Here is a 14,990-nt window from a genome sequence, read left to right as displayed (position 1 = left end):
GGCAGGCGGTGTCGCAGACTCGCAGTCGGGCAGATTTAGCTCATTCCCGGGTTTCCGGATTAACCCGAACCCGACCTGGTTTTGCAAACGAGACAATTTTCTGAACCTGAACCCGACTCGCTTTAGATTTGGGTTAACTCATACCCGAAATTTTCGGATTGGGTCTAATATTGACATGTCTAATCTAGTTCTTACATATAAACACTTCTTGGAGCCTAATTGCACTCAAATCTTTAAATTCTCTAACCCGGCGGTGGACCTCCGGTGAGGTCAGCAGTAATGAGGTTCCGTTCCTGTTTTGGGGTTTCTCAGGTTAAGGCCTTGTCGTCGCGCTTCCGCAGATTGTATTCCCATCTGCGGCCGCAAGGCCGGAGGTTTTCTCTCTCAGATCCCGAACTCTTCTTCTCCGTTTTATTTCAATCATTGCAATTTGTTTTCGCTGTTGCATTCATCTGTTGACGATGCAGGCCTTCCTTTGGTATTGCGTTCGACATTGACGGTGTGATCATTCGAGGCGGTAATCCCATCGGCGGATCTCCACAGGCGTTGAGTAGGCTACATGCAGAGGACGGTAGGGAATGATTCTCAAAATCTATGCTTTTTTGAATTCTTTTCCAAATGAGTGGAGATTAGATTTCCTTTCGAAGCAACAGAAATCAATTGGTTACAGTAAGAGGCTCTTTTTTTGAAAATAAAATTATGCACCCCGTTTTTCGTTTTAGAGCTACTTCACTTCTAGCATATGCCGATCTTCATGTGCGTTGAACTTAAAAGATCACATTTGCAACTTTTTTTTTTAATGTTTTTTTTTCCTAACTCTTCCTCCTCCTCCTTTTGGTGTCCCTGTAAGGAAATTGGTGTCCCTGTAAGGAAATGAGGCGTATTATATAGAAAAGGAGCTCAAGGTAACATGACAATGAGTTATTTATTTATTTATTTTTAACTTTTATAATAGCGTTCTGTAAAAAAATTAGTTCTTTCACATATTTAGAGGCTGTAATTTCTTTTAAACGCAGAAATGCAGGATTAGGAGAAATTATTGATATATCAGGATAACAAATTACGACATTTTACACAGCTATAATAAAAAAAACGTCGATTGGTCATCTGCATTTGCGAAGTTTGCAGTTAATAATTTCTCCGGGATTAGGGTAGTAGCGGAATCTCAACACTGAGACCCTAAGTAATGGCTGACTTTTTTTTTTCTTTTTTTGACATTTAAGCCAATTAAGACAAATTCAATCACATTCTATGCAAACTTCGAATTCAAATCCTCTTGATTGGGAGCCAAAACTTCCATCAAAAAGATCAAGATGAGTTCCATAATAATAGCTCATTTGCTCATGATAAATCCATAGAGAATGTGGGGGATCCTTCTTCTCTTAAATAACCTTATGCTTGCTATTTAGGAGATATTTAATGAATCATTCTTCTCCATTCATTCATATTGATTAGCACATGAGATCTTACTATATATTTCAATAAATCTATTTGCACAACTTTTATTCATAATATCCTGGACACATCAGACAAGAAAAATAATTGATCATAATTTATTGTTTCTAAAAAATTAGGACCTCATTCTTTTGATTAAAATATTGTAGAGGGTCATGGAGAACTAAACAAGTTATCGAAAAATCTAAAAGAAATAATACGATGGTTATGATGAAAAAAAATCAAGCTGCTTGGTTTAAGCAAATTGCAATCTCAAGAACAATAGTTAGAGATCAGTGTATCTTTAAAAAAAAATAAATAAAAAATAGTTAGAGAACTATGAGTTGCCTTGCCCTTCATTTTCATTCATATTTGTACATCCCTTTACTTCAATTTTGATGTTGTATTATTTGCATTTAGGATTAATACACCTTAAAGCATAGGTTTCTCATAAATAGGCATCATCTTCCATAAGGAAGATTATTATTCTCGTTTCTCTGGGTTATTAATTCATAAACTTTAACACAAAAAATTGAAGGAAGAAACTTACCAACCACATTTTTCCTACGCAGGCACCTTGAAGATTCCATATATATTCTTAACTAATGGTGAGCATTACATTGCCTCTTTCTGACTTTTTCTGCTACAACATGCTACATTCTATTTCGTGATAAGTGTACCTGTTAAATTCAGAAAATCTTCATTATTTCGTTTGACTTTCTTAAAAATTTTGGAGCATGAGATGATTTTCCAGACCATGTTTAATGTAAATTTGTTCTACATCTGAAGGCTATTCCATTTGTTTTTTTTACTAAGAGAGTAAGGCTTTGTTTTGTATGGCCATGTTGATATTGTGTTTTTGTTGTAAATCAAACAGTTGGAAAATCAAGCCAAATAAATTTCTAAAAATTAGAAAGAATTTTAGTAATGTCAAAACTAAATTTTAAATAAAATACAACTAAAATAAATATATATTTTTATTTATCATTCTTGATTCTTTAGTTAATTCTACTCATTCAATTTATATTGAATACAACGTAATCTCACATGCTGAAAATTTTTAAACATTGACTTTCCACTTGAGTTTTCTGACTTGAACGTGCCTTTCTCCTGCAAGTAACAGATACTTTAAGTTAGCCTAGAGGAATCAATCATCATCCCCATGGTTTCTAATATTTGGTTATCTTGAAAGAAATATATAGGAAATCATTAATGACACCAGACGAGGCTTGGCTTCTCATCATAACATTGCCAATGAGTCACTAATGAGTCATCGAAGCTGATGGGGTGAATAATTTTTGAATAAGATGGATATATTTATCAACTTTTATTTCACATCTATCCTTTGAGATGCTGTCTTTTATATTCTTATTTTAATTACTGTCTAACTAAGCCTTTCGTCTACAGGGTTTTATTATAATTAGAATATTTTGGTTCTATAGTATTTGTGAAATACATTTGTTATACAAACTTTCTTTTGAAATCCTATTTTGTTGGATAGGAGGTGGAGTCCCTGAATCCAAACGTGCTTCCGAATTAAGTGGGCTTTTGGGAGTTCAGATCTTAGCTTTGCAGGTAATTATTGCACAGTACTAATTTATTTGCATTTTTGCTAAAGTGAATGTATTGTCACAATTGATGTATTTGCATATATAATGTACCTATGGATATGAACATGTCTTGAACTATTTGTTTATTTTAAAAAGCTGTGTTGAAATGGAATTCATATCCAACATCGTAAGTACTAAGAAGCAAACCATTAGCTATAGTATTCCACTAGTTGCAATTTGTACTTAGAGTTAGAATATTAAAATAGCAGATTATTTATAACAAATATTGTAGGGAGTGCCATCAGTTATCAAAATATTACATGATAATATAGAAAAGCCAGATAATAGCTGTTACAGTTTGTTGTTTGGACTTTTAGCCTATTTGTCTTAGAAGGCTTTTTTAGCATCATGCAGGTTGTTCAGGGACATTCACTTTTCCGAGATCTGCTTAGCAGGTATTGTCACATTTTCTTCAGAGATTGTATTTTTTTTCTTGGGTGGGGCGAATAGACGATGGAGCTCATTCTTATTTCTTTGTGTTGTGAAGAATATTTACATGTTCTTCTCATGGGAATCTTCATTTGTCAATTCTTTTGATGAATTAAGGCTCCAGTCATAAAAAATCTTTGTTCCTAATATGTTCATTGCAACAGATTTGAGAATGACCTTATTGTAGCTGTTGGTAAAGGGGAGCCTGCTAAGGTGATGCTAGAATATGGGTTCAAGTAAGCATGCTTTATCTATGCTATTTTTCCTAATCTAAGCCACACACTATTTTTTTGCATATTTGAGCGTAGAGGTGTTTAATGACAGCTTTCAGCATGCTCGGTATCTAGTTTAATAATTACTTTTATTTGCAGAAAAGTTCTTTCTATTGATGAATATGCATCATTTTTCAAGGACATTGACCCCCTATCTCAGTACAAGACTTGGAGAATTAATCAAAATTATGAAATTATGAAAAACATGAATGGATTGTACTCAAGATACAATGTTGACTCAGATGCAGTAAAAGGGACGTTTATTGTCAGTGATCCTGTTGACTGGGGAAGAGACATACAGGTACTCGTTTTTATGATACCAGAGAAAACGTACGCTTCTTCTTGGCTCTTGGCTTTATGCATTTTTATTACTTCGGTTGAGTCAACCAGTGTATTTATTATAATTATGTCCATAGCCTATCTAGATGCCTATATAGATTTAAATCAAGCAGTTATTTATTCAGTCATTTATAATAATGCCTGATGTCATCTCAATATCGACGTCTGACGTTGTTACAATGTCGATATTTCAAAACCATCTCAACATCAAAGTTTGACATTGTCTTGACATTGATCTCAGCACTAGCAATTTATACACAACTTGATGACTCATCTTTGTTCGACATCTTAACATTGATGACTAATGCCTTCTCAACATCGACAACATACGCCCTTTTGAAATTGATGTTCGATACTTACTGCATAACATCGATGCTTGATTCTCGACAGCATTGTTGTCTTCTCTCTCGATGTCTAATACACGACATTAGTGCTCGACATCCTAATATTAATCATTTTAAGCACAAATTATAGTTAAAATGACTTATTTTTTTAAAATTATTTTTAATACCATACTTATTACAATTTTATGCACTATTTTTAGAATATAAAAATTATAATATTGTTTCCAACCCTTGTCCATGTCATATATTTTCAATAATTGATGTGTCACGTGTCCGTGTCGTGTCGTATCCGTTTCACCGTGTTCGTGTCTGTGCATCATAGGACTAATGTGAATATAAGCTTTTGTATTGTTGATGCTAAATGAACACTTAAGTGTCATTTATTTGTCCTTTCTATCATTTCCTATTTGCGATTAATCTTTTTTTAATAAAGATATTTATTTATTGTAAGGTTAACTAGGTGTCTACTCTATGTTATTTACAAAATGTCATCTTTTTATGATTAATATGAATAATAAAATTTTTACTATTTCAAATGAGGGAAATATGATAATTGTGAGCAATGTAAATTTATGTTTTAGATTGTTGGGATTTGACTTGAAACGGACATGTATGCACACTATAATTGAGAATTTTTGTCAAATATCAATAGGTAGATGGAGCATAAGGTGATGAGTTGGAATGGAGCCGTGACGTAAGGTTTAAAATGCCTATAGCAAGAGCCTGTGTTTTTTAACTTTTGAGTAGTCATTTGACATGCATGCTAGCTTTGTTTAGAATTGGTTTGATGAAAAAGACAATGAAGATTGAATTATCAAACATGTTCATAGTTGATGGGGGCATCCGATCATGAAAAATATATCAGAGATGTGGCCGCCGATCTACGGCCACGATGGCAACTCTTTATTTTTGATTATAAGTGTTGTATTTATTTATTTTCTGCATTTTTCCAATTATGTCCTTGAGGGATTCGTTATTTGTAAGCCCTAGGGGCAATGATGTCTTTTATTTTTCCTTAATGTATTTGACTATTTAAAGTCTCTCCTCTTCTTTGAGAGAGTTAATGAATGATTATTATGAAAATTTCTGCAAAAGTGAGTTCTTGTGAGAGTTTGAGATTCTTGGAAAGAAATCCCAAGGAGAGGGATACGAATCACCCACAAGCCACAGGAAGTGTCCGGGCTGATGGTTGCCTTCATCTCTTCTTCCTCTTCCCCTCCCTTTCCTCCGTCTCCAGTAAAACATCGGCCTAGGGTTCTCCCACTCACAAAGCCGCCGGCTTCCTTCCCCCCATTCTTGGCCAACCGAAGGCCAAGTCCTTCTTCCACTGCCGCTCCCTTTAATCCAAGGTGGCCCTTGCCTTTGCTACTTCCCAAACTTAGGTTATGAAGATAGGGAGGGAAAATAATTCAAATTTAGATTTGAAATCTTTCCTAATTTGACATTATCTATATTTGGAAAGTTTTAAACCATTCAATTCAAATTAAGAGGAAATAGGAGTCATCAATTCCTCCTAATTTAAATAGCCTTATTTAGGAAACCCCATTAAACCTTTCCCTAACCCCTCCCTCTCTCTTTGAAGTCGCCAGCCCCTTCCTCACTGTCCCTCCATTCAATTAGTTTACTTCCTCTTATTGCTCCCCAATTAACTCCCATCCCAAGGCGCCGTTCCTAACTAGCCCCACTTAATGAAAATTTCAAATTCCATTTGCTGTCCCAAAATTCCTGCTCAAGGAATCTCGCATTCCTGCTGTCCTAAGCCTCCAAATTGTTGGCCGCTCTTCTACAGCTTGCTGTCTAGATGTTTCAACACAATTTGGTTGCTGTCCTGCGCTTTGAAGTCACCTAGTTTGCTGTCCAGAAGTTCCTGCTATCTGTCCACGCATTCCATCAAGAGTGTCCTGCTGTCCTGCACCATTAGAGAATTTATCAAGTGCCAAAACTGCTGTCCAGGCTTCCATAGTGGCTGTCCAGACATCCCTAGCTGCTGTCCAGCAATCCCAGCAGACTTTCTGCCGCTATCACGCTGTCCAGAAGGCCTCCGATCGTCGTCAAGAAGGTTATTGAACCCTGAAGTTATTGTCCACTCTTTCTCAAACATTCAAACGACCTCACTGGAGCTTCGTAACTCCTTTTATTTGGGTAAGCTCTTCCTCCTACTCTTTTATCTTCTAGTTACATTCAAATTGTGGTTTATAATTAATTCATAAAGGTTCTTGTTAATCCCTCTCCGAAAGCTTAGTAATTTTAGAGAGTTGTGTGAGTGGATCTTTTCATAGTGAGTTATCTCGTTGTTAACTAAGGAATTTTTGTTGAAGCTCTTCTATGTATGCTATGTTTGATCTAATGGCTATTTAAATGGTCTTAGCTTTCATGTGTGTAACTTAGCCTAAACTAAATTCATCCAATTTTGTTTTACTTTATTGTTTAGATCTCTACAAGTCTAATTAATATTGTTTCTAACAATTCAAGCGTGCAAAATTCCTATCTAAATATTGCCTGAGTATTTAGTTCTACATCAATAGTTTTTAACATTAAAAAAGAAACATTATTAGACTCATGGTTTTTAAAATCGGTCGAACTAGCTGGTTCAACCGTGAACCAGTCATATGGCCGGTTCAGTTTGCTTAAAAACCATACTAATATTAAACCAATGTGAATCGGTTTGAATTGCCCATTCAACTGACCAACCATTGAATTGGTCCCGATTTTTAAGAATTGGCCTATTTAATTAATATCCTATTTAAATAAATAAATTAAATAATATAATATAAAATATTTAATTAAATATTACATTTAATAAATTAATTTAAATGTAACATATTGTAATTTTATAATGAGTCTAAATTTTTATAATGATTATTTATCAATTAAGCACCAACGAAACATATCTATATGATCCCACCATCCCACGTGAGTAAATTTATTTTAGCCAAAAATTTATATTATTATTATATAGTTTATTTTTTATTTAAATACTTATAATATAAATTGCCTCTTCTCGTTCAACCCCGGTCAAATCATTAAACCTTGAATATCTCATTTTTCTAGTTCGACATCCGGTTAAGTTTTCATTACTTTGGTTAGATTATATTCCATTTGTCATCTTACATTCGATGTTCATCTTTGGTTTTGTAGTACAACAATTATTGGGTAAATTTTCTTGCTGGCATTTTTCAATTCTTGTTTGCAATGTCAGCTTATGAGAATCTGTTGTTGCTGTTTGCTTGCTTGCCAATAGAGATATTTTTATTGTTAAATTAACAAAATAATTGAAATTATTTTAAACGAACCAGCATCAGTCTGATGTGGAATGAAGATCGGGTGCTACTGCTTGGAACTGCAGGACTCCTTTTACTATTTACCCGGCTTTTGTGTTACTCTATGTTCTTACCATTCTCTTCATTGTTCTAGGTTTACAGGAACCTTTTGAAGTAATATAATTCTTTGTAGTATTTTAGTGTATAAGAAACTCAACAACATTCACTTGTTGTGGCTTTTGAGTCATAATTTTTATTCGCCTGTTTATTACACAAGCACCTAAAATATATTTGATTTGATGGCCAAGAAAAAATTGTACCAGTAAATTCATAAATATGTAAGACGTCAATTTAACATTAAATGCGAGTGCTTGTGCATTCACATTACCCTCCCCGTCCAAGTGAAGGTTAGAAAATATTAAGAAAGGCCAGTGTACATAATTACATCTCTACAAACTTGGGATGGATTTATAGTGTTAGTAGACTGAACAATGATATTCAACTCAAGATTTTATTGTTTTATGCCGGTTTACTTCACATTATACTAGCAATTACGATTAGTGGAACGTAGAGATAACATCAGCAGTCACTTGTAGGTTCTTTGTGACATTTTAAGCTGTGGCGGTCTTCCTGGTAAAGCAAAAGGGCATCAACCTGCTTTATATTTTGCATCGGATGATCTGGAGTATCAGGTGAATTAAACCTCTACTTATAAAAAATCTTCTTCCTTCATAAAAAAATTAAATTCTAGCATTTGTTTGATGCAATGATTTCTTTTTCACCTTTCTTGCTTCTATCATGAATCAGAAAGATTCTGAAGTAGGTTAGCCCAGCTGAATCAATAGTGATCTTGATGCAGGCTGCTTTTCCTTCTGAACGTTTGGGAATGGGTGCTTTCAGGATAGCACTGGAAAGCATCTTCAATAGGTTTGTCAAAATCCTTAGTCATTCATGATATAATTCTAAATATTTGGTTGCCTTATTTTTCTATTTTGAAGCTGCAGTGTTAATAGTACTCCTCTGTGGTATACTTCGTTTGGAAAACCAAATCCATATGTATTCAAGATTGCAGAATCAGTTTTGATGCAAGTTGCCTCAACCAGATACGGTGGACAGTGTACTGTGGATGACACAAAGGAAAATAAGTTCAGTACAATCTACATGATTGGTGATAATCCAATGGTAGACATCAAAGGTGCTACTAAGGTTTGTCTGCAGCCATAGCCACATGCTTTGAAGTTGCAAGTGCTAACTACCTTCACAAGCAGGGTAATCGCTGTTGGATGCTGCACATTTAAGGATTTTTAAGTATCCATGCAACCTTGCTTCAAAGAATATATGAACCTATGATTCCGTCGACTTTTAACATTTTTAATTAGTATGCAATAACTGGTCTGGGCAAAAAATTCACAGGCATCTAGACCAAATTTTTTATTCGGATTGAAGATATTCTTAAAATACATGAAATACTTATCTGGTCATATGTGGTCAATTTAATTCTATTGTAACACATTTCTCCAATTTAACCTCTCAACTATACAAAATTAATCCCAAACAATTCCTCATTGAGAATTTAACAAAAAATGGATACAAAATTGATCCCAATTTAATCCTACAACTGTGCAAAATTGATCTCAGTTTATTTCCTAGACTAAAAAATGAATTAGTAGAATAAATATAAGGATAGTGACACTAAAATACTAAGACACTACATAAATTCATATTTATCATATGTGATTTATTTCAAGGTGCAAATAATTATAGTTTAGAGAGTTTGAATGTTGTTGGAGGATGAACAAAAAGGGTTGTTGTAGCATGGAAGTATTGAAATCCATCCTGTTGAAAACACATATCGAAAGAAAAGAGATGAAGGAAGCATATCCTGAAATCAACAATATCCATAAAAGGCTGTTATCATTGATCCTTTCACAACTATGGAAATCTCTTTGGAAGCTTGAAAGGTCTCATGTACACTACCATAATGATCCAGCCTAATTGAAGTACTAGTTGATTGAAGTTAACTGTTTTTTTCTCCATTGAGGCTTATATTTGGGTTGGTCTTATTGGATTAGTTTTAATCCAGTTTATCAACTGTGCTAGCCCGACTTTAATTGGATTGGATATGGTGTGATTGGGTAAAACTAAGGTTTGGTAAATAGTAAAATCAGATAGGTTTAAGTGGAGTTGATTGGATAATTAGTGTGTTTATTAAATGAAAGAGGGTGTTTTCTTTTCATTTGAACTGTAAAACTAATGCTCATGGGATAGTAACGAGATGATGAATTATACTTTAAAATGGGTGGTGTGGTTTGGGTATTTGAGGTTTGAATTTTATATGTAATGTTTGTTAATGATGCTTTGGAAGTGGATAAAAATTGGTTTGAACTAGGCAGGAATTTTTAGTTTCAAATGTTGGATAGGATTTTGTGGATATGGATGAGGAGTAAGTAGAATTAGATATTTCAAATTTAAGACAAATGAAGGCGGCTTAAATGGAGGTGATTTTTAATTTGAATTTGAAGGGATGTGTTAAGAATTTAGTTGAGGTGGATGGAGCAGGAATGATGACCAACCAATCCAACTGCTGCGGGTCTGAGAGATATGGATCACCTTTATTGCTTCTGGAATAATAACTTCATGCTGTTGAATTTCATGAATGTATATGCGGAAGTGTACCACACATTTCAAAGAAATGAGAAGGATAAGCAACTAGTTAGTTTAGGATTAGGGTTGGAATTTGAATTAGAATTAGTAAAGATGGAAAATGTTGTTAGGGTTGTTAAAGGGATGTTGGCTGGTTGGTATGGCCACTACAAGGTGATGACCTGGTGAGGAAAACAATATTTCTCAGCGGCAAACAGAAAATGTTTCCTATTATTTCAATTGGCTTATGTTTTAGTGGTGTGGATAGATGTGGAATAGTCATGGGTGAAAGGAAAAATAAAAGACAATGAATAAAACAAAAAGTGAAAATGACGACAAGAAAATTTATGCTTCTCATGGCCATAAAAAGGTGCAGGAAATTTGTTTTGATACTAATTGATGCAGGGGGACGCAACCCAAGTTTTTCAAAAATCATGATTAATTGAGGATGGGTGAAGAAAGAAGTGGATAGAAGAAGATAGAAGAATATGGCGCAGAGCCTAAGTGGGAGAAGCATGCCAAATATCATTTCATTCTCATAATGGCAATCTGTATTATAACTTTGGACCTCTATTTATTGGAGAAAAATCCAACAAAAAGTATTTAAATTTATACAGGATGATCAAATGACATTACTGCATATTATAATTAAAAAATAATTAAAAATAATCATAGAAGAAATATTATGATAATGATATCGAATTACTAAGATATTTTACATATTAGATATTTTTTCCTATGTCAATCTTCCTTCTTCTTTTTTTTTAATCATATGAAAAGGAAATATTTAAGATCTATTTATTTTTCTGATCTTAAAAAATATATAAGATAATTTTTCGGGCTAAGGCATATTGGTAGGGAATACTTGAAATTCTTTCATATTTACCATGAAAGACTTAACGATCTTTACATTGTTTGCTTACAGGCAGGGCGTCCTTGGTTTTCCATTCTAACAAGAACTGGGGTTTTCAAGGGTAAAGATAACCACCAGGAGTATCCTGCAGACATTGTAAGCGGAAAATGCACTTGAGATGTGAATCGTTTTACTTCTTTAGCATCTACTAGAATCAACGACGTTTTTGTGTGGAGATAATGCTAGTAAGGGTCTATTTGGGCCATTTTTTTTTTTTGCAAGTTTGTGTTTTTCAGATGTTTATTACATTTCTGTTTGATTATCATTTTTTTATTGTTTTTTTAGAAATTTATGTTATAAGAAACACTTTTTAATAATCGGATGTGCTAAAATTTGATAGTTGTAAGAAAGCTAATGTCTATTATTTTCTGAAGGGAAAAATCTATTAATACTCATGATATTATTCAAAAATATATTTTTTCCAACAATTTTACGAAGATTTTATAGGTAGTTGTAGTTACCCCAAATAGACCTTAATCAGCTCCATACTTTGTGAGAACAAGGCTTCATGTGTGATAGCTTTTTTTTTTAATGCTTTTGTTGTAGGAAAAGTAGTCACAAAAATATTGTTCATTTGGATTGATTATAAATTTTTCCCTGCTTTAAATATTTTTTCTTTGGAAAAATTATTTTTGGTTAAGTATAATCAAACTTTTGGTTAAAAGCAAAAGTTGGTTTCTATGTTATAATTTCATCTATGCTGACTTCATCCAACTATTTTTTGCATCATTTGTTTGGGCCAGACCTTCAGCTACCAAGTCTAGCCATGTACCGCCTAGACAACTGATTTCCATAATGATAGATTCAAAATAGTTCAATCGACATGCTGTAAACCTCATGCCTTTCACATGAATGTAGTGTGGATGTACAGCAAGAACCATAATTTACTTCCAGGCTGAACTTTTGTTGACAACCAAATATAATTTTGTTTGAAAAAATTTCTGCTACAGGAATCTAGCCGTTTACTGCAGGCCTTATTTTCAGATGCCTTAATGAGGAAACAACATTGTATCTTCTGCTTGATTCTTTTCAGTGTTTGTTTTATCCCTGTGTTTGTTGCTAGTTCTTTCTATTTTATGAACAAAGCTGAGAACTTACTTTCATTTTATACAGGTGGTAGAAAACGTTGAGGAGGCTGTTGAGTATATTCTAAAGAAAGAAGCCTTTTGATTGGTTTTCAATGCTAGAAATCTCATCTTCATTCCAAGCTCAATGGTTTTAGAATCGTCAAAGCAACTGCCACGACCTGGCCCAAAATCTCAAAGTACCGAGGCAGAAGTAAATGATTTGATGGAATATTGAATGCTCTATTCATATTGAAAAAATTTCATCGCAGTCAATAACATAATTTTTCCCAAACATAGCTCTCAATACATAATTTTTTTCATACATCATAGGGTCTGGAATTATGGGAACAAGATCTGGTTACAAGCCAAATGTGACTTGAGGTTATGTTTGGGACAGTTTTTGTTTTTGCTTTTTAAAGTAGTTCTTCAGCACAAAATTTTGAACTAAATAAATTTTAATATTGTTATTTCAAAATACATAAGTTATGTATGGGTGCCGTGTATTGTTATGTATCGGGGTGATGTAATGCATCTTGATTCGTCTCATGATGGTCTGATGACCGCACGTAATAATTTCTCCCACTTGGGGCGGAGCCCAAGGTGTAAAAATTTTCATATTTGTAGCCTAGCGACCAAAAGACATCTCTTGCGGTCTACTATGTTTTTAGTATTTTGATATGATAAAAAGGCTTATCTTCCAATTGTCAGCTATATGCTCTTATTGTTCGTTGAATTATGATATCCATAATCTGATTTTATGTATTATGCTTTTGTTGATAAATAAACATAATCTTAATAAAAGTTGTTTTAAGATTACAAATTTCTCAAACCAAACAGGTTATTAATATGTAATAAAATCCTTCTTGCTTTCAAATAAATCTATTTTCATTTGAATACTAATAATCGAAGCAGAGTTATTTTTAAACTGGTGAGTCATTCTCCTAATGAAATATTTTTCTGAAACCATGTATATTTTATTTGTTTCTAGCTCGAGATTGATTTTGTTGTCTAATTGCACAAGTCGGTTATATTTAATATAGTTATATACATATATTATTACTGCTTACTAATATAATGTTTATATACCTATATTATTACTACATGTGCATTGCTTCTTGGTCCATTGCATTCACCTAATATAATCACCCAAATTCTCTTATGAATTTTATAAATATTCAAAATTAACACTAACTAATACTATGATAAGTTGGCTATACAATGGTTAAACCAAAGTACTGGGGAACTTCTGCAACATGGAAGGGTGATTTTAAAATATTTTTTTTTCGATTTATGTTTGAGGGAGAATAAATTAGGGAATATTCAATTACACATTTTAATAAAGAGGATTGGATGAATTTAATAAAAAATTTTCAAAAGAGAACATGTAAAGAGTATTATAGAACACAACTAAAAAACAAATGGGATCAAATGAAAGATGATTGAAAATTATGGAAAGAGCTAAAGCGAGGTTCAACTGAATTGGATTAGGATCCAAAAAAGAAGACTATTAGTTCACTAGATGAATAGTGGAAAGATAAAGTGGATATGACTAATATATATATATATATATATATGCTTATAGACAAATCAAGCGGCTTGATGAGAATTATAGAGACATTTTCAAATTTGCTTCATTGGCAGATTTTTTGGTAATGCCGGCTATGCGTCCGACAATCAATTTCGGTGAAGTTTCTTCTGCCGGAAATCTAAACATCAGTCCTCGACCATTGATGAATCAAATCTTTTCACCAAAGAATGCTCCGTTAGTGATTAGAGAACCATCATTCATTAATTTTGTTTCACCAAAACCTGTGATTGGAAAAGGCAAGGAGATCAAAGGAAAAGTGGATTCAGAAACTCCTAAACCCGATTTCTTCAAAAATTCAAGTAGTTTCGAAGCTTCATCTTCATCTGGTATGAAAATTATTGTCAATAGGTTTGGCAACACTGTAGCTAAATTAGTTATTATTTAGTAGGCTATCTCTGCAATTCAAAATGAGGATGATCCGTTAACTATTTGTGGGATTGCTCAAGTAAAGTCTTTGGTTGTTGATGGCCAAGGTGAAAATACTAATATGAAGTATAAAGATGTTGTAAATCCGTGGAATAAGAGTTTTCATAAAAAGGTTAATCTTTCTTAGGAAGAACCTTTTTTGATAGAGGATGGTTCAGCGGTGAGGCTTCATGAACCAAGTGTTAAGGCTAATTCTGATCGATTAAAATTTTCTTTGGTTTTTAAGGCATTTGGAAAAAGCATTCCACTAAAGTTGATTGCTGACGAGCTTCGGAGAAAATGGAGTCATTTTTGGTAAATTTCATTTGACTTCTCTTGGTTTAGGATGGGTTTTGTGTTCCTTTTTTCAAAGGATGTGATGGAGAAAATTATGTTTGGAGGACCTTGGTTTGTTAATGGTCACTTAGTTGATATGGATAAATGGAGTTCAGATTTCTCTCCTTCTTCATTAAAAGAATTGAGCTCGCCGGTTTGGGTTAGGATGCCCAAACTTCCTCTTTACTGTTGGGATGAAGTCAATGTTGCTAGAATTTCTTCTTTAATTGGAACTCCTTTATTGATAGATGACAATATGTTCCAATGGAGTAGAAGGGAATTCGCTAGAGTTTGTGTACGGGAAGTTTACAAATGTGGTAATAGTGGAGAAGATCGAATGAAAGGTTTTC

General features: G+C 33.5%; 1 protein-coding gene across 7 annotated transcripts; it reads left to right on the top strand.

Annotated features, from left to right (window-relative positions):
• The first annotated feature begins 233 nt into the window (after positions 1-233).
• LOC110095997 (uncharacterized protein YKR070W) lies at positions 234-13,018 on the top strand. 7 transcript variants are annotated; one of them, XR_002303034.2, is made up of 12 exons: positions 234-374; positions 468-571; positions 2,007-2,042; positions 2,936-3,009; positions 3,399-3,439; positions 3,638-3,709; positions 3,845-4,046; positions 8,285-8,380; positions 8,548-8,615; positions 8,687-8,894; positions 11,257-11,429; positions 12,358-13,018. XR_002303034.2 is itself a non-coding variant. In XM_020821739.2 (12 exons), the coding sequence occupies exons 1-12, from the start codon at positions 280-282 to the stop codon at positions 12,412-12,414; spliced, it is 1,131 nt and encodes a 376-aa protein (XP_020677398.1). In that variant the 5' UTR covers positions 234-279; the 3' UTR covers positions 12,415-13,012. The 7 variants fall into 7 exon arrangements, 4 of the variants coding, with proteins under 4 accessions (XP_020677398.1, XP_020677397.1, XP_020677399.1 ...); XR_002303035.2 differs by having other exon boundaries at positions 8,687-8,957; positions 11,257-11,340; positions 12,358-12,413; XM_020821739.2 differs by having other exon boundaries at positions 8,693-8,894; positions 11,257-11,340; positions 12,358-13,012.
• The last annotated feature ends 1,972 nt before the right edge of the window (positions 13,019-14,990 follow it).

The sequence above is a fragment of the Dendrobium catenatum genome, unplaced genomic scaffold (assembly GCF_001605985.2).
Source record: "Dendrobium catenatum unplaced genomic scaffold, ASM160598v2 fragScaff_scaffold_1722, whole genome shotgun sequence".
NCBI lineage: Eukaryota > Viridiplantae > Streptophyta > Magnoliopsida > Asparagales > Orchidaceae > Dendrobium > Dendrobium catenatum.
This window is presented reverse-complemented; position numbering and strand designations above follow the sequence as displayed.

Excerpts from the sequence above, each read along its gene's own strand:
- LOC110095997 (XM_020821738.2), top strand. The coding sequence starts at position 280 with ATGAGGTTCCGTTCCTGTTTTGGGGTTTCTCAGGTTAAGGCCTTGTCG. Across the intron at positions 4,047-8,284 it reads ACTGGGGAAGAGACATACAG|GTTCTTTGTGACATTTTAAG; the intron begins GTACTCGTTTTT and ends AGTCACTTGTAG. Across the intron at positions 8,381-8,547 it reads CGGATGATCTGGAGTATCAG|GCTGCTTTTCCTTCTGAACG; the intron begins GTGAATTAAACC and ends ATCTTGATGCAG.